Source organism: Pseudoliparis swirei, chromosome 4 (assembly GCF_029220125.1).
Source record: "Pseudoliparis swirei isolate HS2019 ecotype Mariana Trench chromosome 4, NWPU_hadal_v1, whole genome shotgun sequence".
Classification (NCBI taxonomy): Eukaryota; Metazoa; Chordata; class Actinopteri; order Perciformes; family Liparidae; genus Pseudoliparis; species Pseudoliparis swirei.
The window spans coordinates 13,608,063-13,631,720 of NC_079391.1; the positions used below are offsets into that span (position 1 = coordinate 13,608,063).

The window sequence follows — 23,658 nt, forward strand, 5'->3', positions numbered from 1 at the left end:
AGCAGGTTGAATCTGTTTTAAGATTCTTTGTCACTGAAATGTGCCGCCAGCAGAGGGTTCGGCGCGTGAGACTCGCCTGCAGCGATAAACCCGAACTTTAAGACTCCTGAACGCGGCTCAGACGTACACACGGGTGGATCCGGTCCTTTTTCAAAATAAAATATTTTTCCGACTGATTAAAAAAATAAAAAATTTAAACTTTATTTATTCACTTTTTTTCCGCGGCCCGGTTCCAACCAAGCCGCGGACCGGTACCGGGCCGCGGCCCGGGGTTTGGGGACCCCTGCATTAAGGTACTTTGCAGCTGCCTGCATGGTATGAAACGAAATGAGCTGAGGTTGGTGGTCCACTGATGAGGCTAAAGTAAAATCAAATACCTATTCATGCAAGACAGGAAGCCAGTGTGACTGAGGACGACCGCCCGCAGAGAGCAGGACTCACTCCGCCCGCGCACACACACAATCGCAATGGGAAGCAATTGACAAACGGGGAATGAGAGAAACACAGTGAGATGGGCAAAGAATAAGAGAACAACAGAAAACAACAGGAAGTTGCTGACTCAATAAGAAAGAGCAGAAATGTCTCTGGCTGTGGACGTATGGCCGTCATCACAGAGACAAGAATGAGTAACAGTGGCAACATGGAAAGTTTTTTCCCCCCAGTGCTTCAGAGAAGATAAAAGACAATCCCCAATAATAATACTTCAGATGTACAGTACTGACACAACCAGCGTTCTCATTTCTTACATTCCACTGCAAGTCAAATTCATTTTAGAATAATGTCTGTCCCCATCTGTCATTATTCCAGGCCAGCACTATTCAGTCTGTCAGTAGCTTCAACAGTCTGAAACGTCCCAATGTTGAACACCAGCAGACATCTACTGAGGTGCAGTCATGCTTACTTAGCGGGAGCGTAAAGTTCTAAAGCCCCTCAGATACAAGGAATGTGATCTCTCCTCTTTAATGCATGACGGCTCAGAGAGAGCTGGGGCGAGAGAGATCTCTTAGATATGGGGTGGTACTGCAGAGCCGAGGCTCATTACACCTCAGCTTCCATATACTCCCCATCAAGTGGTGGGAGGAGACGATAAAAAGGCTGAATGCATAATTAATAGTTCAGCAGCACAATTATCAAACAAATTCCATTGTACGTAATGTTATATTTAAAACACTAGACGTGTACCACACATGCACACACATTCATACTCACACACACACATGCACACACACGCACAGACACAGACACACACACACATACAAAAGCCAAAGTTTAAAGCAGCAAAAAGGATTGCCACAAAATGCCCTGAAGCTGCAGTGGTGCTGCATCAAACATTCAGGCACTATTGTTCTTTGCAACAAGCTCTGTGTTTCCACAAAGGAGGAGCTGGATAATGTTAACACTCTCTGTGTAACAAATACACATAAATACCTTTGCTGTTCTCTGACAGAAAAGAGAAAGACTTCGCCGCTTACAGGGGAAAGTTTTGTCGTACATTTTTTTATACAAATGACACAATTAACAAATGCGGGCTGCGTATATTGCGTTCAGGTTAACAAAAGGAGCTAAGTGCCGTTCAGATTTTGGTGAAATAACTCAGCTCTTGCACTGTGAAGACCATATTGAATATTGCACTGCTGCAGTCTCTCCAGCACACCATAGGGCTACCAGTGGAACATGTACTTCTGCCTCTTCCCACAATAGATTTATAAAATCAGAATCTGCAGAGTAGATAAAGTGCTTTACTGCAGCCATCCATTGTAACACACACCATTGGTTTTGTGTTGAAAAAAAGACCAGGGACCAGAAGATCAGAAGTTCCATCAGATTCCCAACACCAGCACTTCATCTCTTCATAGATACCACAAGTTGCATGCTCAATCTCAAAATCCACAAAAGATTTTTACAAAGTTGAAGTTTTCCTTGAAGAAATGCAAAAACAATGCCAGCTTCGGTAATGATGACAAAACCGTATTTTATCCCCTTGTTTACTTTGCTAATTAATTTTGCTTCTTTTAACCTGTTTTCTTACTGTGTCTTACTGCATGAATATAATGATAGAAAAATCGAAAGGTTATCATTTAAATATCTGAATAAATATCTGATCAAGCAATGACTAAACAAAACTATGACCTGGTTTCAACTCTTGATGCTTGACACGTTGCGGTCGGTACTCAAAGACTGAAGTTCTAGACCTAGCAGGTACCAACCCATCCTTCCTATGTGATAGAGACCACAGTGGGTGGAACCAGTGTGTGAGGTTTGCTTCCAAATAGTGATGTAGCAATGACAGTTCTGAGAAAAACTGCAAGTAGTAAACAAGTTGTGCTGGCTACACATAGACATGATAACTCCTGTCATGAATCTGATTCATTGCCACTTCACTGTTACCTTGAAAGCGTATTTGCGGTTTATGTGGTCATCGGGCTCAACTGGTGCAATGACATAACTGGGCAGAGGGATGCTCCCGAGCACCGTCTCCTCTCTGCTGTCTGTGGAGCGAGAACACAACACAAGCAGATTATTACATTGATCTAATCTCTAACTCTGCCATTACCGTGTGCCATGTTTACAAGTGACTGCAGATGTATGAACAGCAGGAAGTAGCCAGGCATAATTCCTAGGTGAGTCTGGTCTGGTCGAGGCCATGTGGCTGCATGTGGCACGAGGTGGCATGTGGCTTATCTATTATTCAGTATGATTGATTGAGCAGAGGAGGTAGATGCTCTAGCAACACAAGCACAGATTACATCCCATAATAAACAATTAAGTTAAGAAGGAAGGAGAAATGGGAGGAAAAGAGGGCCAGGGAGAGGAAGGGAGACAAGATACGACGTACATCTAATTATAGGCTCATAAGTCATTAACCCAGAAATTAATCTTCCCTCAGATGAGAGTGTATGGCCATTTTGATTTGTGTTTGTTCAACTCTGCCAAAGTGCACTTTATTTAGACTCACCTTTGTAGTAAAACAAGCAGTAGTCTGACAAAACGAACCACTTCCTTTTCCACAATCGCATCCCGGAGCTGTCCTGGAGGTGAAGGGGGAAACACAACACACAGTATTTAGAAATCCCCCTCTCAGAAAAACGCTTTAATGTTGTAGTTTGGGAATACAGGGCATGTTAGAAGTGAGGAAAGCTCTATGCATTCCATTAGAACAATAATGTAATGAAAGTGTATTCTTAACTTGCAGCATATGGCACAACACTACAGCCTCTACAATTACAGTACTGTAGGTCTCTCCCTTCGGGATTGGTCGGGAGCTATTGTGTTTTATACGCCACGTCTCAAGATTCTGTCTTCTCATAAAACACTCAAATACAGATTTAAATGTTTTTTTAAGGCTAGTCTTGGCATTCATTTATTACCTTCGCATTGAAAATGCGGAAGGTTATGTTTTGATCGCCGTGTATTTATTTATTTATTTGTATGCGTTTTATTCGCATAACACAAAAAGTATGAAACCGAATCGCATGAAATTTGGTGGGATGATTGGATATTATCCGGGGACCATTTGATTAGATTTTGGGATCAATCGGGTCAAAGGTCAAGGTCATGGAAAGGTCAAAATCTTATTTTTACCATAGCACGGTCAATTTGTATCCAATTGGCATGCAACTAATGCCAAAATGTTCATAATCCAATGCCCAATCTTGTGATATGCGAAGTTATGCGCTCTACCGAGTGTCCGTTCTAGTTCAGTACATGTTACAGTTCTGAGAACATCAGATTTCCCACAAAAGCTCTTCGACATGTGCTTCTATACGTGACAGGTATTACTTTCAACTCCAGCTCACCTGTTTATAGAGCCATCCTCGCACCACCACTGGGATATTGAGGTTCCTTTTGATAGCATGATCCCTCTTGCCAAAACTGTGCACCTTCCCTGTACCTCTGCAGCCCTGCAGAAAGCAAAGAAAGACCAAAATACTTTTTACTTTACCAACACTTTACCAACTTTACTGTATGTAACACACAGTATTTAATAGATGTGTACTCTCAGTACTGTGGGTACCAGAGGTTCTCAAACTGGGGGAACCTGGGAAGGTGTGGATCTGTGGATGACCAAACATGTGGAGAGAAATTGAATATAAATGAATGTGGTTTCAATTTAAATCCACTTGTCTCGTTTTACCAACAGTGTTCCCAATATTGTTAACTGATTAAATAAATATATAAATAAAGCAGTTTACACGAGAAAGGAGGGGGGGTGGGGGGGGTCATGAATTAGTTTTGGCTTCTGAAGGTAGATGAGACTTAAAATCCTGGAACTTCCTTCTTCTAACACCCGTATCGAAAGGAGGAATTACCAACTCACTATTCCCGTGGATGGGTTCGTCCATTTAAAATCAGGCATATTTTTAGACAAGGACAATTTCAGACTACATTTTCTTCAAGTAAAATAGTACTTTTAAGCATGTGCTTTTCTACAGAAATACCTGGGGTGTCGGGTTGACCAGCTGGCTAAAAGAAGACACAAATGTTGAGGGGACAAATCTGCATTCCTAATCCCTCATACAGGGTCATTAATGTGATACGTTCTAATGAAACAAAATGAAAAACACCAGAGGGACCAAAAAATGAGATGCTTCAGTCACATAGAACAATCATCACACAGAAAAAGCTATATTCTTAGTTTACGCTATCTGTTTTCTACCAGTCATTTGTAAGAAACCAATGAAACAGCTTAAATATTGCTGGTTTTATCAGAATTGTTGTATTTATTACCACCTGTGCTTCTGTGGCGTTTCCCATGTTCACTGACAAAAATGTTGCAGCAAAAACTCTCTTTTTTTTCTCCGAAGCTCTCTTGATGACCATTAACGCTCATGTTGATTCATTGGTTTGAACATTATCTCCTTCTGTGGTTGACAGAGCAATAATTTAGTCATTTTTTAAAGCCTGATTAAACTCAAATACACATCCTGTGGGGCTAGACGGCGGTGTGGTGTACAGTATACATTTTTTGCGATAGACTTGCTGTTGTTTCCACAGTGATCATGAAAACCTGAACAATGTTTTGTTAGATTGTTGTTTGATTTATAACTGTGACTATCACAAGTAAAACATACTCAATATGGGGTCTCAGTGAAGACCAACACTGTAATCTCACCTTTGTCCCTGAGTTGGCATCCACTGCTGCTGAGGTCACAGCCTTGGAGGACTCTGTGACCATGCTCGGGCATCTCTGATTGGCTGCTGACTTGGACATACGGGCTTCTAACCTGCAGTTGAAAAGCCAGCGTAGAAGAAGATCAGTAATGCTGATGGGAGGGTAAGCATGGGATCCTGATATTCCTTCTTAATTCACTGAAACACTACAGTGAAGCAGGGAGCCCGAGCGCAGCCCTGTGCTGAGCTTTCACTTCTAAAGGATATGACTATTTCCTGACACCGCCACGCAACCTGCCACAGCCAATGGCTCTGCTGCGGATGTGTTATCAGTGGAAGCTCCAGTGACACTTGGCCTCACACATCATACACACACCCAGATTACAAGACAAAACTAAATTAAGCCTTGCATTAAAGCACACACTCACACACAAACACACACACACACACACACACACACACACACATGTAGTATATTTTGACAGCTTCTAAGGAATCCACAACCCACCTCACATTCCCTCATGATAGTCTCAGAAATATCAATATGCAAGAAATACACAGCAACCTATTCAGATTTAGTGACAACTGTGTCGAATAACATATTTGTTATTGCAGACCGTATATAGAACAATTTAAACATGGTCTTTTGATCCTTAACAAACCACAGTATACTTTATCGTGAAACAGAGATGCATCATAGAGAACAGGAACACTCCTACTACACAGCAAAGATCAATTTGGTTTAACAAGATCCTAGAATTGTTTCTTCGGAGTGTTAGTTTGTGCTGACTAAGTAATAGCATGCCCTGACAGTGGATTGTTGTGTTATCCGCACATACTGCAGATCTCTATTACCTCCCTTTTTAAAGGTGCTCTGTTGTGTCTATATGGGAAGAGTGTGCAGAAAATACAAATATCATTTCTCAAGAAGGTATATGATAAGGAAACGCATGCAATATTTTCAAAACCCATCAGCAGACAGTGTAATTGAAAGAAAACGGTCCAGTACTTGGCTGAGCCTCTTCCTGACTGCAGCAGTGAACTGACACACCAGAGGAAACTGCATTTTTCCGCAAAGGGGTTAAAAACTGTTCTAACCCTGTTGTTGTTTCCTGCTTCGTGCTGCTGCACTACACTGGAGCGAAGGAAAAGAAGATGAGCTCTCGATGTGTGTGGAAGCTAAAAAAAGAAAAAGGAGGTATCACAAGTGGGGAAAGAGAGAGACAGAAGTGGAACACAACTTACAGCATCTGCACTCACAGACTGGACTGCAGCCAGCATTTTTACAGGATGTTTCTGTTGTATCAAGGGGACGCTGCTGTTTTATGTGAAGCTTTCACATTGTTTGCCACCACTGACATTGGAACAGTTCCCCAGGAGATTTGTCGTGGCATGTGGTGGAGAGGAGCTATATTTCACATCACGTAGTGAAGAGGAGGGAAAGACACTAAACTCCATCTTCCCCTGCTTCTCTTCCTACTGTATGATGTAAATTAGGGGAAAAAATGATCCTTTAAGGCAGCGGGTGCACATGTGGAGAGTTGACGAATTGATCATATTGAGATGATCTATAACAAAGTCAAAGCCTCCAGGCCGGCTGGCTGCTCTGTCCTCAATCCGATACGGGTCTTCAGGGAACACACGGAGGTTCTCCTCACTTGGAATGCAGTCAATGATTCATGGAAGAAACCAACTTCCTTTTCAGATATCATTATACGCAGAGGGAAGCCTGTAACATCCGCATGGCAGTGAACAGAAGCAACACTTTGCTGCCCCAGTGAGGTCATGCCTGTGTCGCACACATTCAATACCAAGACTGCACCCCAGCTTTCAAGCTCTCCACTTAACTCTCCAACAGCATTGTGAAGAGAGCGGAGCAAGGGAGAGGCACCCAAATACTGCAATACAGTAAGTCGACTTTGGTTTGAAGAAAAGGTATTTAGCAGCGTGTGTGCACTGCGACACAGAGTGGTTCGGAGTGGAGTTAAAAATGGCTCATTCAAATTCATACTCAATGTTACTGAATTGAGTTACATATAAATCTGCCCTTTTTACTTCTCTCCCATTTCAGATATCAGACTGAGCTAAAACTAGAACAATCCTCAAACATAATTCTATTATTTAAATAGCACCTTATGAAATACAGCACAGTGTGTAACCAGAGTTTAAAGCTGGGGTTCGACAGAGTACCGTACTTCAAATGTTCACATGTACCTATGTGGCATCTTTCCACAAGTGTTGTTCTGAGAAATCATTTTTGCTGATGGATACAGAAAGTAACTGAGATCCTACACTGATTAAAAAAGAGAAGATGCTCCATTAGAACTATTTTTAATTTCTGGGTTGTGTTTAATGTGGCCTAGCAAAGGACAATGACTGGAAGTGAGAGGAAACAGTTACGGAGGATATATAATTACAACGAGTCTCTCACAGTAGTTTCATAGCACAGAGGTGTTTCGAGACTGTAGATAATTTCATTATGCTCACTGTATATGCAGAGACTAGGTTTCTTATCCCATCCTGCCTGCTTCTCTGCCATGCTTGAGTGAGAGGGGCATATACCCAAAGCGATTATTACCATTACTTGAAGAGTTAGTAATTTCTGATAAAAATAATTATAAAAGTAAAGTAAAGCAATCTTTACTTTAAAGCCTGTTGATGGTATACAAATCCATGGCTCAGCAGTACTAAACCGGGGATAATGGAGCTGTTCACGAAATTAATGACAATCAGTTATGTATGTTTTAATTGGATGGAATGTGAAGGTCACATGCTTGCCTCTTGATGCATGATCATCTTATACCAGCCAGCTTAAATACGATCAGACACCTGCTCACATAAATTTAGGATAAAATACAATATGATAATCTATCGTCTTTCAATGGATTCAAATCACATGAAAGCATATGTCCAGATATTATGAAACACAATAACGTTGCCTAACTTGATAAGAACAAGCGCAATTTCTCCGAACATTTCTAATAAAATGTAAGAATATAAACTAAAAATATATACAAAATTCTAAAAATATTGGTGAATTGTTGGTATTTAAGAAACTATTTTTATTTTCAAAAAAGTCTCACCCTTAAAAAGAAAACATACTTGGCACAAAAAAAGTCATATGATGATGATATTCTGTCACCAAGATAAAATAATCCTTTCTTATTCCCGCAGTTGGGACAGGATTATAGCAGAAAAGAACGAAAGTGCACAAGTCATGTTAGAATTTGTCAGATTTCCAATTTTATGACCTCGACTACACTGAGGAAAGTGCCCCGATACATCGAAAGTACCCGAAAAAAATAATTATGATGAGATTGATGAGACAGATCAATGAATCCAGATGTGATATTTACACGGTTAAAAGCATATGTGAGTGTCAGCCAGCCATTATAATAAGTACAAAGGCAATTATTTGAAGAATAACGTTCAAGAGTCTCTTGGATCTAAAGCCACTGATGAGTGAGTGCAGTCAGTTATGAATGCCATGATGGTAATGAACACATTACATTTGATGAACATTAATACAATGCCCATCCTTTAGTGTTCTGACTTTGACCACAGCTCATTTATCTGATGAACACTTAGTTGAAACAGTTTTTGCTTCAGACAATAGACCCCGCACACCCACACACACACACACACACACACACAGTCGTGATATGCCTCATCAGGGAGGGTGACAGGCTATTTCCCAGTCTATTTCTGGACTCCCGTGGCACGACCTTGAACTATCTGTGCATTTAAGCATGCAGTATATGCATCATTCTCAGGGGAGAGAAAAACGACTCACCTGTCTTGTAGAGTGTATTCTGTGTTTTCAGGGGATATCTGTCCGGTTACAGGATGTCGAAATGATGTAGCCCTTAGGTTGTGGCTACAGGACAGAGAGAGATTGAAAAGAGGGACGATGGAGGGAAAACAACACCAAGAAAACCAAATTAGTACCAAGTCAGAATGAACACACCTGCCTGATCACGTCCTGTGTTTCTATCGTTCTCATTAGCTGCTGGTTGAGGCTAGAACAAAACCACTGAAAAGTTGCGCTTTCAATAAACGCCTCAGTCAACTTTAAAAACAAAAATCTTTGGTAGCACTGCAGCCGGTTCAGGAACCACATATTCTTTCACACAAAGGGTAGGGCTCAGCCCTCTCCCGTAGCCAGCGCACTATGTGCTATTGATTTCAGCTAGCTGGGCCCATTCATTGCTTTAACTAGGCCTATGTTACTGTCACAGAGTAGAATAAGAAACCAACAAGTGGTGCAGGGATTGAAATATGATGCCTTTATATTTGTTGTTGTTCATCGAATATTTATCTGTGATTGGACAACATTTTGACAAATCAATTTACAGTTTTGCAACCAAATTAAACAAAATCCTTGAAAAGATCTCATATTTACTACACAGGCTGTCTGATATATTATAAACTACTTCTTTCTCAGACGTAGATTATTTTTCTTTGTAGTTGAACGATGTTTCTTAAGCTTCATGACGAAAGAGATTCTAATCAGTGACGAACTTATCTGATGGCCAACCATCTTATCTAACCATCATGGCAGCTGAAGCTCCAATCATTCATCGTGTTTGGTTCCACTGCAGAGGCCTTAAGGTGCACGGCTCTCCAGGATTATTTAGCTGCCTTAGTTAGATCTTAGTGTTTTTAAATGTTATTTTCTATTCACATATATACGAATGTGGAGTTTAGAAGCGGCATTATTAGGGCTGTGTTGATACCTTCATTCTGACTAAAGATACATTACAACACTGTTATCAAGCAGGCGGAGGTTTTAACACAACAAGATGAAAACACAGTCACAAATCTTTGCACGTGTAATTTTTTATATCGATAGTATTTTTTTAATTTACGTTTTAAGTATCACAAAACATAATATTGCAAAACCTAAGTGTATCATTTTAGCTTAAAGCCAGATTCTAAATACAGTGTAATATTATGAAATAATCTAGCAGTGCATCTACTGATACCTGTACTTCCTCTATTCAGGTGTAGATAGTCTTTGTACCATTTAAACTAGATGAAAAACTGGGGAGAACGACAGTGTGAGATAATATAGTGAACTGCATTATTATGCTTTCAATCTTGGCCTTTGTTAGGGTTAGCGGCTTTTTCATAAACAAACACAGAAGAGATAAACATGTTTACACCATCCAAACTTAAAGTGAGCCACGGATAAATAAATATCCTGCAATAAGGGGTGAATTCTCTAAAGGACATGACAAACATGCCGGAGGAGACCAACAGAAAGGGGTGCCTCGCTGCATCACCGTGCAGCAACGGGAAGCAAACTGGTCAGGGTTATGAGTTGACATTGCAGAAAAGTTCAAAGGGTGGACCAGGAATGATGCTGAGTGATTCTGCACACACAACATATAATATAAACAAGCATACATTCATGTAGAAATTGCTCTCCATCACATATAAAAACACACACTTGTGATCCATCCATCCATCCATTATCAATACAACTTCATCCTCATTAGGGTCGCGGGGGGGCTGGAGCCAATCCCAGCTGACATAGGGCAAAGGCAGGGGACACCCTGGACAGGCCGCCAGTCCATCTCAGGGAACACATAGAGACATACAACCATTCACTCTCACATTCACACCTATGGGCAATTTAGAGATCAATTAACCTGCAGCATGTCTTTGGTCTGTGGAAGGAAGCCGGAGAATCCAGAGGGAACCCACGCTGCCACGGGGAGAACATGCAAACTCCACACAGAAGGACCGCCCCGACCGGGAATTGAACCCACGGCCCTCTTGCTGTGAGGCGACAGTGCTACCCACTACACCACCTTGCAGCCCACACTTGTGATAACAACTCATAATTTGCTGAGCTGCACTAGGCACACACTGTAGAGCAATGCACCAGCATCCCCTGGTAATTAGGAATGTGGATTCTTTGAGGCTTTTGTTTCAGCCGCATTACTTCCGAACTATTTGTCACAGTATTTGCAGCATCCCCAGTTGGTGTTCAAACACTGCAGCACAGTGGGTCTGTTTGTTTGCAGAAAACTGGCTTCCATCAACGCTTGTGACAATATTGTCTCGAAGGAGGAGGAGGAGATGAACTCCCGTAGCACTCTGCCTCCTGAATTGAGTACTGAGCTGTGTTGTAGTTGCTTGAATCTAAAGGCACACACATGATTCTGTGTCCTGGCTCTACATATATCATGATTACATTATCCAAGGTGAACCACATTACCTCACAGTCATCTCTGCTTATTTCAGACAGATTAACTCAGTTCGTCTTTTTTTTGTACATAGATTGAGAGCACTGACTCATTCACATTCACATCAGTTCTAATCAATGACTTGTGTTTCTTGATTAAAAACATCTTAATAATGTGGTGTGAGTAATAACAAGCGGTGACTTACTTACAGCTCAACCTCTAATGCTGACATGCATGTGTTAATACGTAACCCCCACGACTGCAGAGACCTTTAAGGTGCATGGCTCTCCAGGATTTAGATACCTTATTTTTGTTGTTATTCTTTTTTCATTGTATTTTGTATTCCCATATACACATGTAGCGTTAAGAAGAATCCTGTAACAGCATTATGAGGGCTGTGTATTGACAATAATATGGCAATAGGATACTTATCACATATGTGTTGGGAACATACACTGACAATTATTATTTTTATTATTATTAATAGTTCAGCAGGACAAAAGTTGAAAGAATCAACTTCAAATATGTTGTGTCACAGTACAGAAAAGTTCGATGTTGGACTGTAATTTTCTTTCCATAAACAGGCAGAGCTTCACATCATTGGCATGTTACAGGGCCCCAAATCACTAACCATGAGGTCAAGTAGAGTTTCTGCTTCCATCAGGCCAGATAAAGACCAGAAAGAATGACTGGTATCTCTACTTACAGATAGGCTCAAAAGGGCTTTTCCTCAATGTAGCATACAGTGCAGTAGATGTGTTACCACAAAGTAAACAAGACCCAGTTCAACTCAAGCTGACAAAAGAGGTGGAGTTAAGGCAAAAACTACCATACATCAACTCAGAATGCCAGTTTTGTGACCAACCTTTATCATCACAGACAGCCATTGGGGATTTTCTATAAACTGATTTGAGTTCGATGTTGTTGGGACACTTAACTCTGAATAGAAAGTAACACAAGATTTGATTTAAGCGGTTTAGCCAAGAAGTATTTAGAAAAAGTAGCACTGCAGCTCAAATCATAAAAAACATGGTCTCTCTCTCTCTCTCTCTCTCTCTCTCTCTCTCTCTCTCTCTCTCTCTCTCTCTCTCTCTCTCTCTCTCTCTCTCTCTCTCTCTCTCTCTCTCTCTCTCTCTCTCTCTCTCTCTCTCTCTCTCTCTCTCTCTCTCTCTCTCTATGCTGCAACAACTAGAGTCCATGCTTCAACCATGGCATGCCAGAATTTTTTTTCAACAAAACAAGAGGCTCTTGGTAATCTCTGTCCAACACAGGGGCTCAGTCTTGGCAGCAGGGACAACAGTGGCAACGCTCTGTGGTTTGAACAACTCTCTCTCTTCCTCTCTCTCTCTTTCTCTCTCTCGCTCTCTTTCTCTCTCTCTCTCTCTCTTCCTTACACCTTGAGAAACACACTTGAGCTCCGAACTGCACCACAACACACATCAAAGACAGGGATCACACCATCCACTTACCGTCTCAACTCCTGTATCTACTCACACCCCTTTCCAAAGCGGTGAAAAAAGAAAACTCCCCAAGGTGCACCCACTGTTTCCTACTGACTATGCTCTGCTGCTGTATCATGCACACAGTATAGACCCCCTCGCCGGCTGTGGGAGTGAATCAGCGTGAATCTGCTGCTCGACTCGCTGTGGTACTGCAGGTCTTGGAAATCCTTTCAGCATCATCGGGGCAGGAGGAAGATGCATCGAGGGTTCTCATAGCAGCTGGTATCCGCAAAGAGCAGAATAAAGTGCAGCCAGCGGGATGAGAGCAGGAGGGGGAGCTCTTTATCTCTGCTCACTCCTGCTCTGAGTTTTCCCCCCACGCTTGCTAGGTGGATGGTAGAGATCTCACTCCCTCCAATCAGGGGTCTACCTCTGTTGCTTATCAGATCCTCCTCCCTTCCCCTAAACATCCCTCTCTGCACCTGTCACTCCCCTTTTCCCATACTTAAAATAGCTAAACGCAATATACATCAAGGACACAGTAAGTTATATAGCTGCTGTCGAAGAGGGCATACTGAACATCATTCATGTATGTAGTCTTGTGAAAGGGGTCTTTTTCCCCACTCTGTTCAAGCTCAGGCTTGGTACTCCTGTCAAACTTCCTTCAATCATGATGCTGCCACATGTTTAGATGGATTTTGGTTTGTGTTTGTCCCACAGGTGTACCGCTTGGTGTCCTCTGAGTGGCGGCATTGCAACTTCAGTCATGACAAGTTGTCATGTTGGTCATTTAGCTTTTTTCCCCTCTTAGTATGATATCCCACATCCTTATACAGGCCAAATCATCCTTTACCCTACAATACTAATAGAACATATATTGCAAAACAGAAAATAGATAGGCCTCTTCCAGGGCACTTCAAGGTGGTTTAAATATACTTTTTCAAGCACTGGTTTAACAGTGACATTGACCTGTGACCTATGCATAGTGGGAATTTAAACTAATCTTGAGGAATGCTGCCCAGAGGAGCAGTGGGTATAAACATACTGCAGGCATGCAGTAAATATTGAATATGACAGCTAAAAAATACGAGCTAAAACTGCAGCAGGTTGCTGCTTCGCCCCGATTATGTTTCATTCCTTTCCCACAGATTTTCAATTTATAAGCAGTTCAATTCAATGACATCTCTCCAACTACCTTCACACAATGTGATGGGCTAAAAGTTCAACGAGTCTCAGCCCACAGGGAAGCACGGAAACAGGCGCGCTTATGACAAGTGATTACTTTCAGCGCTGTCAACAAGGGCCAGAAGAGCCTCTTGTCTGCCTCCAGGTACCATTTGTAATAAGCATCGCAGCATCAATGTGGTGTCTCATAACTCAAGTGGCAGGAGGAATCTTGTACAACATCATATTAACATTCAACTCACAGTAGCACGAAAAGGAACAAATCAGTTTGTTAATTACTGTCACAGAATATGTAAACGCCTTTTGTGTTGATGTGTTTAAGAATACAGTTTATTTAGATTTATTAATAGCTGCATTCAACATTTGTTTTTTGATTTTGTTTTATTATTAATTGGCACATTCATTGATGTTTCACAATATTATTAACAGTTTTTAATGTTGAAATTAATTAACTGATTGAAATCAACCACTAAAACGTAATATTTATGTCACGATATTACTCCTGTATACTGAATATATATTTAGAAAGAACATTTAATATGTTTGATTTCTGATGTACAAGTTTCCATTAACAAGTCATCAAAACAACTCGTCCATCCTACAGCCATATTTAAGAGGTGTGGTGAAATAAATGTCATAGCAGCCTCCATTTGGCCCTACAATGCAGCGACATGTGAACTGAAACATTTAAAAAACATGCAATTAATATAATGACCAGAGAACATGCAACACAAATCAATTATTTTAGTGACATGATTTCCAGAGCAATTCAATTAGCCGTAACGGATGGATCATCATCATCAGTAAGCTCTTAATACGCAGATGAAATGTTTACTCCAAAGAATGAGACAAAAACAAATCAAAGAAGGACCTCAACACATGAGAGGTTAAATGAGGTGCCTTGAACCGATACCGAGCTCCGTAATGACAGTCACGTCTGTGTATACTACACAACACCCATGTGTGACAAGACATTACATCGTGGGAAAGAGAGAGAGATATCATGAACCTTTAGTAACACCCTGCAGCATTCCAGCCCTGGCAGGCAGAATTAATTAAGCCTTAATAACAGCGGTTTGCGCTCGATATCTAGGCACAGGGAGCCATTAAGGAGATAAGCATTCTGCAGCAGGATTTGCACATGTTGACTGACCTTTATCAGTTTCATAGCAGAGCACTGCAGCAGCCTCGCTCAGCTGACATTTGTGGAGGAAGTATATCGGCAGTCTCTCCCAAGAGTTATTGGGAGACTCAACTGTCAATCAGTATGGAAGTGAAGGAAATGACGGGAATGACAGGGAAGACTTGGCTACGAGCATCACCATCATCATCATCATCATCATCATCACTGATTACAGCTGCAGAAATTCCAAGTTTAGTCGAGTTGACAGTACGACACAGCGCTTACAGCTTTACTGGAGAAGATATATGCCTCACACACATACATGTACAGTCTAAAATAGCGTCAATGAAACAGGAAAACTCTGGTAGAAGCTCTGCTTTTATGGAGTGTGTAGTCATCCGGCAAACCACTCGAGCAGCACTGGGCAAAGAGTGGCAAAGGCAGGCCCATTGGAGAGCAGAGACAGGGGCAAGGACTTGCCAGAGTCTGAACCCCTGTCAGAAAGAGGGTTTGGCAAAAAATTTAAAGAGCTGTCACCTCATTAATATTCAACACACACAGTTCTTTACACCGCACATTTCACTGAAGTCACAATGGTCCTTTGGGTCATGCCGTTCCAAAACATAAGCAAGGCAACCGCTAATTGCAGGGAATGCAAGACAGGCCTATGTTGGACCAATAATACAGAATTAGGATGCGAGGAAACACTAATCAAAATGCGCAAAAACTAGGACCAGTGCTCTGAGTCAGAATGTTCTTAAATTATTAATTGGCACAAACACTAATATTTCATGATATAAACACTTTATATCGTAATCAACCAATAAAACTTCACTAATTATTTCATGGTCACAGTGTGTACCGATTATATAAGTAAGATTTCTTCTGGACAAGTTTCCAATAGAATATTGATTTCCTGGTTTGGAAACATGTTGCCAAAAATAGGTGCCGCTCAACATTTACATCTCTTTTCATGCCAGCTCAGTTGGAAATAAAAATGTTCAAACTGTAAACAGCAAAAACAAATATTGGAGGCTTAACTCCTGTGTATGAACAAAGGCTTCACAAAACTGTCACGGGTGTAGCCACTGAGCGAGAGGACCCAAACGCCGACAACGTTGCACCGAAACTTTAATCATCTTAACTCAAGGACGCATACAACATAACAGGTCTACCATGCGTGATCACCAGGGATCTAAAACAGTAGAAACCAACACAGGGGAATGAGACAAGCAGGGTTTAAATACACAGGGAGGGTGCAGGTGATTGGACACAGGTGGAAACAATCAGGGACAGGGTAGACAATGACAGGGCCAGGAAGCGCAGGAAAACAGAGGATACGAGAGACAGGGGCTTCAAAATAAAACAGGAAACAAGACACAACAATTCCAGATCCTGACAAAAATCTTTTACACAGAAATATTTGCTCTTGGTTATAAACTGCCTGCAGAAGAGGAGATGCCATTTTCAAGGATGGATCCCAGCAGGACTTTGAGTGCCTAAGCACTTCCCTTGCTCCATTGGCACACATTTGGATGACTGATGAATATTTATAAAGGGTGATTTTACATAATTCATCAAAAAAATAGTTTTATACAGCCTCCAACCATGACAATAAAATTACTTTCAAAAGCATTTATCTTAGGGATCAATAACGACAGGGATACGCTGCGACAAAAAAAGAAAGTTAGGAAGTTTTCTGGTGCAAGCATTACTCTGGAGTATAAATCGATGAAGAAGCCCCTGCAGCTTAGATCAATATTTAATACCACTTTAATATCCTGCAATATACTCACTGAATAATGATGACCCAGGGCAACCAGGAGTCATCTTTATTTCATCTCTTTATTCACGTTAACAAGGATTGTTACAATCTGAAGGGTGCGAATGTCTGAGTGTACGCTAGGGGAATACGAGAGGGGAATATGAGGAGGAAAAAAAAGATACAAGATAAATGTCATACTGTTCCCACACTTAATCAAAATTAGAATTAGGTAATCCTAAAAATAGCCTCACAATTTGGGAATTACTGTATGAAAAAGCACCCGTCTGCAGCAGCTTTTCTGGGGAGTGAGACAATCTTCTCTAGTGCAATGCTGCTTCTGGAATCAATCTAATAAAACTGAACACATATATATCTTGCCTTGTGTAATTCTAAACATCACAGCAGTGTCTGAAAGTTCTGACATTTCAAATCTCCTCTGGGACACCGAGAAGCTACGGGAGAGAAGGTTTTGGAAAGCAAATGATCTCTTAGCGAGACAAAAATACACAATCAGCACATACCTGTACAAAAGAGATGAAAGAGAGTCAGAGGATGCTACTCATCTCATCTGTAGCCCTTACTTGCACATGGATGTTATCAGTGGAGCTCATCTCCTGATAACACTCGTTTTATAATAAAACACTTGTTTCATAATAAAATGTCTAATTAGTGAGACAAGGTGTGAAGCCTACATCACGGCATGAATCAAACTAATTGAATTGTTCCCTAGCAAACTCTGAAACAAATGAAATTAGAACGGTCGATGACTCTTTTTTCTTCTTCTCACGCCACAGTCTTTCTCCCACTGTGATCAGCACATCAATAGCAAAGGCTCAAAGGCACTTTGCTTCAATTCACTGACGGACACACACATTCAGACACGCCTCCTCAGCACTGTGTCAAGCTTTATCATTAAAGGTCTGAGCCAATCTCAGTAGACATGACAACACGAACCACTTGCTATGGAGAATCCCAAGTTAATGAGAAGTAACATGGTGCAGTTGACCTCCCGTCTCCAGGGGCTCCATCGGCGCTGTGAAAGTGATGTACGTAACTGACTGACACTGAGGAATTATTTGACAATGCAAGATCAAGTACAGGTAGTTCATCAGTGTACACGTCCCCAAAGAGAAAACAATGCATCAGCAGGATAACACCTGCCTGTCCCGCTACTCTGCACGCTGCAGTACTGCTTTACTCTTTGACACAGCACTTTTTTCTTCTTTTTTTAAAATTCCTCTTCTTCTTCTTCTGCAGTTATATGAAGAATTTTGCCTCTCCTCTCCCAGATTTCTCAGCGGTTGTAGAGCCGTCATCCTCCTCTTGAAGTCCCCCACCATCTCTCTGGTCTTGGCTACGTTCAGAAGCAGGTCATTTCCGCCGGCACACTCCACAAAGTCATCCACTACTGCCCTGTACTCCACTTCCCGTTCCTCCCTTTTACACACAACCACTGCAGATGGCATGACCCCGAGTTGTACTGGAAGTCAGTGGTGTACAGGAAGGGAGACAGAACAGTTCCCTGTGGGGCGCCAACATCACTGACCACCGTTTCAGACAGCACACGATCCAGTCAGACAAACTGTGGTCTGCCTGTGAGGTAGTCAGCGATCCAGGAGACGGTGGACGCCTTTGTGCAGCTCAACAGAGGGGACACATGGGGAGGTGTGTTGTACAGATAAGGGCTGTGAACTAAACCTATTGAATAGCTTGTTGGCCCTCTCCATTGAGCCTCCTGGTTGTCTCCCTCCAACCTTGAAGCCAGTTATCTGCTTCATCCCTGTCCACACCTCCCTCACATTGTTCTTCTGGAGTTTGGCCTCCGGCTTCCTCCTGTAGGAGACCTTGCACTCCCTGAGCTTCACCTTCAGGTCGTGCTGGACTATCCTGAGTAGAAGTGCTTTCAGGTCACTGGTCATTGCACCGACTCACTCTCACAAGCAGAGATATCTCACAGGCCCCACTTACTGAAAATATGAGGTTGCAAATTAGATTCGACAGCAAGAACCATGCTATGGTAGCCAGGCATTGATAGAGAAAAAAGAAAGGTGGAACCAAGAGTAGTAGCACACAATCCTGAGATATGTATGGAAGAAAATAGGATGTTAATCTTCAAATGTTACCAAGTGATTAGCTCTCGTAAAACATATTTTAAAAATGCAGCAAATCCTGCTATTCTGCCTTTAAAGAACAGGAGAAGACAAGATTCCCACTTGACCAATGCCGTTGCTGGTCATTGATACTAACAGTTATTTATGTTGTTCATTTCATAGACAATCCTGAAATATTACCAATAAATGTAATGCCTATCAATGTGTGCAGTGTTGAACAGAGGGCTCAAAGCCGTCTCTACCATCTGATCTTTGCAGCAGTCGAGCATCGGTGGGCAAGCTGCTCTGTAGCTGTATGATATGCAAGTTTGTGGACCTGGCAGCCAATCCAGGGAAAGCAGGTTGAGGTCTGGGTCCAAGCAAATGATTCCAGGTCAGGTAAAAGGAGTCAGTACTGATAGAGAAGGTCTCAACTGACACAATCGTGCAGATAGAAATACACAGTGAGGTAAATGACTGGAATGAAAACAACTGCCAGACAGCACTGCAGGCTGGATGATCAGCAATGGCTTCTCGTTAGAATGAATGTGATCAAATGCATGTAATTATGTTCTGTCTCAGCCGTAAATTATTTCTTGCCTTTGCCTTTCCCACGCTGACACAGCTTTTCTCTTTCTGCCATGATGGAATGATGGGCAGGCAGCCAGGAAGACATCCTCGCTCATTCCACTGCATCTGCATTATGGAAGATCACCCAAATGTAATTGGGATATGTGATCTGATCATCCATTCAGATGCTCCAAAGCACAGTCTTCATAAGCCAGTCTAATGAGGTCTAGACTGCTAAAGGCATGGGGATCACATATCACAATAGCAAGTATCACATCTAAACTGGCAAAGTATATTGAGTTTGTTGCTTTTACATCCTGAGATTGCACACGTTTGCCTGTGGCTACATGTAGGTGGTACTTGCTATTGTGATATGTGATCAAGAGCTGGAACATCTGCTCGGGTGTTGCATGCAGTATTTCAGCAGCTAAACACAAAGTCAGACCTCTACTACAAAGCCAAACACAACTAATCACTTAGCTGTGCAATGTATAGGACAGAAGGGGATGGGAAGTGCCAGGGAATGTTAGACTTTTATGAGCATCCCCAAGTAAGAGATTTAACTAGTAATTCATTTGAATTTGACCGTCTGCCCCTTGAATCCCTTCAGGGAGCTCCTTCCATGTGTCGGAGGCTTATCTAGCAAAATGATCACCGCACTGTCAGCAGAATTAAAACGAAGACTATTGGAGAGCTTGAGGTTCAAAAAAGAAAAAGTAAGACAAGACAAAGATATATTGGGTCTTCTCTCCTTCTACTTAACCTCATAGTCCTTCCACACGCAGGGTAATTTATGAACCAAAACCAAGCAGTGCAAAGATCAGAGACCTTCCATACAAACCTCACATTTATTATCTAGTTCCAACCAAACACGCAAGCACCACAGCATCCAAGAGCAGCAGAGCACTGCAATGCATCACGTCTGCCTATTAATTGGAAAACGAAAGATCAAGCATTCACTGGCAGATGTTATGATGCTCTGATGATTGCCATCACTTGATGTAGAAAAGTACATTTTATGAAGACAAAATGATTAAATAAGTGGCAACAAATAAAAAAAGGAGAAAAAGACACAAAATAATACTTCAAATTACGGCAATTTTGGATGAAATATCTTAACTGGGAGGAGTGATGATGCATTCAAATCGTAGTGTTAAGTATCCTCGAGTAAAAATAAAAAAAGATTGTGTTTTATGAGAATGCTATATTTGCACAATTTTTGTATTTTAAATGTAGTCCTGTTAAAATGCACATCAACTAGTTTAAACAAACTGTAGCATTCAAACATGATCCCAACATGATCACAATTAACTGTGGCATGCTGTTTGCTCATCAATGTCATGGTGAAGTACAGCGATCCCCACCATTCTTCCCCCCCTTAGATGTCCTTATCTACTCATGGCTAATCATTTGACAGCCACGCGCCATTTTACAGCGGAGGAAGATTATTTCATATTAACACACATACAAGTGCACATTTATACAGCAGATGTTTCTGCTCATCCTATCCGATTAGATATGTTTCTCTACCATTTCTTTGATGAGTGACAAAACAAAATCAGAAGAGAAGAGCAGACGGGCCAGGAGGAGGGTGAGGATTCTGGGAGACAGGCCCTTTATCATATTTCCACGTAACTGCAGTCATCATTTGCTATTTGAACAAAGAACACTGTTCACAGCATCCTCCCTGTGATGAAACAGATGCTGGATCACTGCACAGCCTCTTGGTCATCTTCCTACAAGGTGCATGTGTACATCGATATTATGCTGCTGTTTTGAGCTTTAAGATCATTTATGATGAACCGGTTTGTCCTAAATTCTGCAGCACATATTTGAGTCGGAGATGACATCTTTCTCTGTAGACTAACATAAGGAATCATTCTCATCATTATTTAAATGTACAAAAGCTAAGTATGTCAGGTAATATACACTTTTATTAATCCCCAAGGGGAAATTAGTTCTCTGCATTTAACCCATCCTTAGTTATTAAGGAGCAGTGGGCTGCAGTGATGCGCCCGGGAAGCAACTGGGGGTTCAGTGCCTTGCTCAAGGACACTTCGACTTGCAACTAATGGGGAGAGCGGGGATCGAACCCACAACCTTGGAGTTGCAGGACGGCCCTCTTACCCCACTAAGCTACAGCCGCCCTCCATAACAGATAGCAAAACAAAGGTGGAGAAGCTTATCATCAGCATTGCATTCTAATGAAGGACTAGAAGGATTAGTATCCTTCTAGTCACTACTACAAAGATCTTTTACAGAAGAGCGGACCAAGATTGGGGCCCGCACTCCATTTAAGACCTAAACGTTGTGCAGCAGAACAACTGCAGTATCGATTAGCAGACTAAGCTGTCAGCATCTACACCATGTGCACCCTCACAAGGCAGTTATATCAATCACAAACAGATACATCAAGTATCAAGCAAGTGTACCAAAACAAAGGCCTACCTGCAGGTTCTCAATGCAAGCCCCATGCAGCAGCAGTTATCATTTGCAAGATTTAGTCCGAGCATCTTTCTTTCTCCTCAAGCTCCCAAAGGTTTTACGGTACCAAATGAATAAATGATCCGCAACATGTCGGATTGAGCCAAAGTTTGGCAATCTGTCCTACTACATACACATTGGCCTGGGCACACACACACACACACACACACACACACACACACACACACACACACACACGCACACACAGCCAGACACAAATTGCATATGTTCACAGTCAGATTATCTATTTGATCTTTAAACCCCATAATCCTGCAACATCAAACATAAATCAAACATCACCAATAAAACAGAAATGCAGAAATGCTAAGCAGAAATAGGCAGAAAGGTACATTGTCTAATGAGGGCCTGCCCACAGATAAACATGGCACAGCAGCTGTTGTTCTGGGTGGTTCAATATGTGCAATTCTGCACATCATTCACAGGCTCTTGGGAGAACACCTCTTTAAGAGCTGGCAGCGTAATTAACTGAAGACCAATACACTTAAGCACAACTGTTCTCATCCATATATTCTTTAAATACAATGTCATGTTAATATTGTATCACAAATTGAGATAATAATAAATAGGAGACGTGCAACGCAAGGCCTGAAAGTGTGTTAAGACACGGAGAGCCTTCATGCTATTGCCACTTTCACCATATGCTCTTTATAATGCAGAGAAACACAACAGGACAGGCATAGTTAGAATGATATGTTATCCTTAAGGATTACATGATCTGAACCAGGGTAATCTTTGTTCTCTATGCCATTTCATGAAAGCCATGTTATTTGCCAGTGCTTTTGTCCAAAAGTAAAGGGGCAGATAAACAGCCACTGGATCCTTTAACAATCGGATTCACCTAACCCTCAAGCTGTGAAACACGGCTGAATCCTTACAAAATCCTGTCAGAGGTATTATTGTGTCATCCAAACTCTAAATACCCTCCGACTACTCCAAGCCAATTCCGCCCCACACACACACACAGACACACACACACATTTAAAAAAACAAAGACTTGTTAAACATTGGGGAGCTTTATTCAGCCAGATGACGGTGGAGGAATGTATCAAATGATCAAACAGCTGCAGAATTGCTCACTAAAGCAAAATAGGAGACAAAACTAGACACATATATTCAGACCCTTGATTACATTACCTTACTCTTTGGGATGTGTTACAGAGGCAAATGATTGAGTCATCAAATGTAAGAAAAAACACAGAATGTGCAGTATAGGAGAAATTTGATTAGTCCTGTTAAAATGTTGCTGCAGAGAATCTTGGCCCTGAGGGTGTTCAAGCTTGTAAAGCGCAGCACACTTTACTGCAGCAGACCTGTCTTTACAGCAGTGTTTGCTTCAGTGTGTACGGTGCACCTACACCATGTTACCAGTGGAGAAAAACAGAGTCATGTCTGACTTCTCATCAAGATTGGCAAATAACTACTTTTAACCATTTAAAATCTCTCTTTGCAGCACATGCCGACTGAGTCAGCTCTTTGCGTGTGTGTGTGTGTGTGTGTGTTATCCTCTGCTGTGGGCTGGCTGTGACCGGACTAGCTCCAGGCTTGAAGGGACGTCTCTCCCGCAGTTCTCATTACAGAATCTGAGCAGACACACACTGCAGAGCCAAAGCAGCCCCTGAGCACACCTCCACTGGGGAGTTGCATTACAGTGACACACAGGGCGAAGGCAACA

At 41.8% G+C, this 23,658-nt stretch overlaps 1 protein-coding gene across 10 annotated transcripts in view; it reads right to left on the reverse strand.

The window, feature by feature from the left end:
- Positions 1-23,658, reverse strand: part of plekha7b (pleckstrin homology domain containing, family A member 7b) — a 66,600-nt gene that overhangs the window by 27,424 nt on the left and 15,518 nt on the right. For 9 of the 10 annotated variants that reach the window (XM_056412641.1, XM_056412640.1, XM_056412639.1 and 6 more), the window contains exons 4-8: positions 8,906-8,989; positions 5,114-5,225; positions 3,798-3,902; positions 2,957-3,029; positions 2,389-2,489 (exon numbers count right to left, since the gene is read on the reverse strand). In XM_056412641.1, coding sequence (XP_056268616.1) covers positions 2,389-2,489; positions 2,957-3,029; positions 3,798-3,902; positions 5,114-5,225; positions 8,906-8,989 — 475 coding nt within the window. Of the gene's footprint in view, positions 1-2,388; positions 2,490-2,956; positions 3,030-3,797; positions 3,903-5,113; positions 5,226-8,905; positions 8,990-12,775; positions 13,049-23,658 lie in introns of those variants that run through there. The other variant, XM_056412642.1, reaches the window with a different exon arrangement.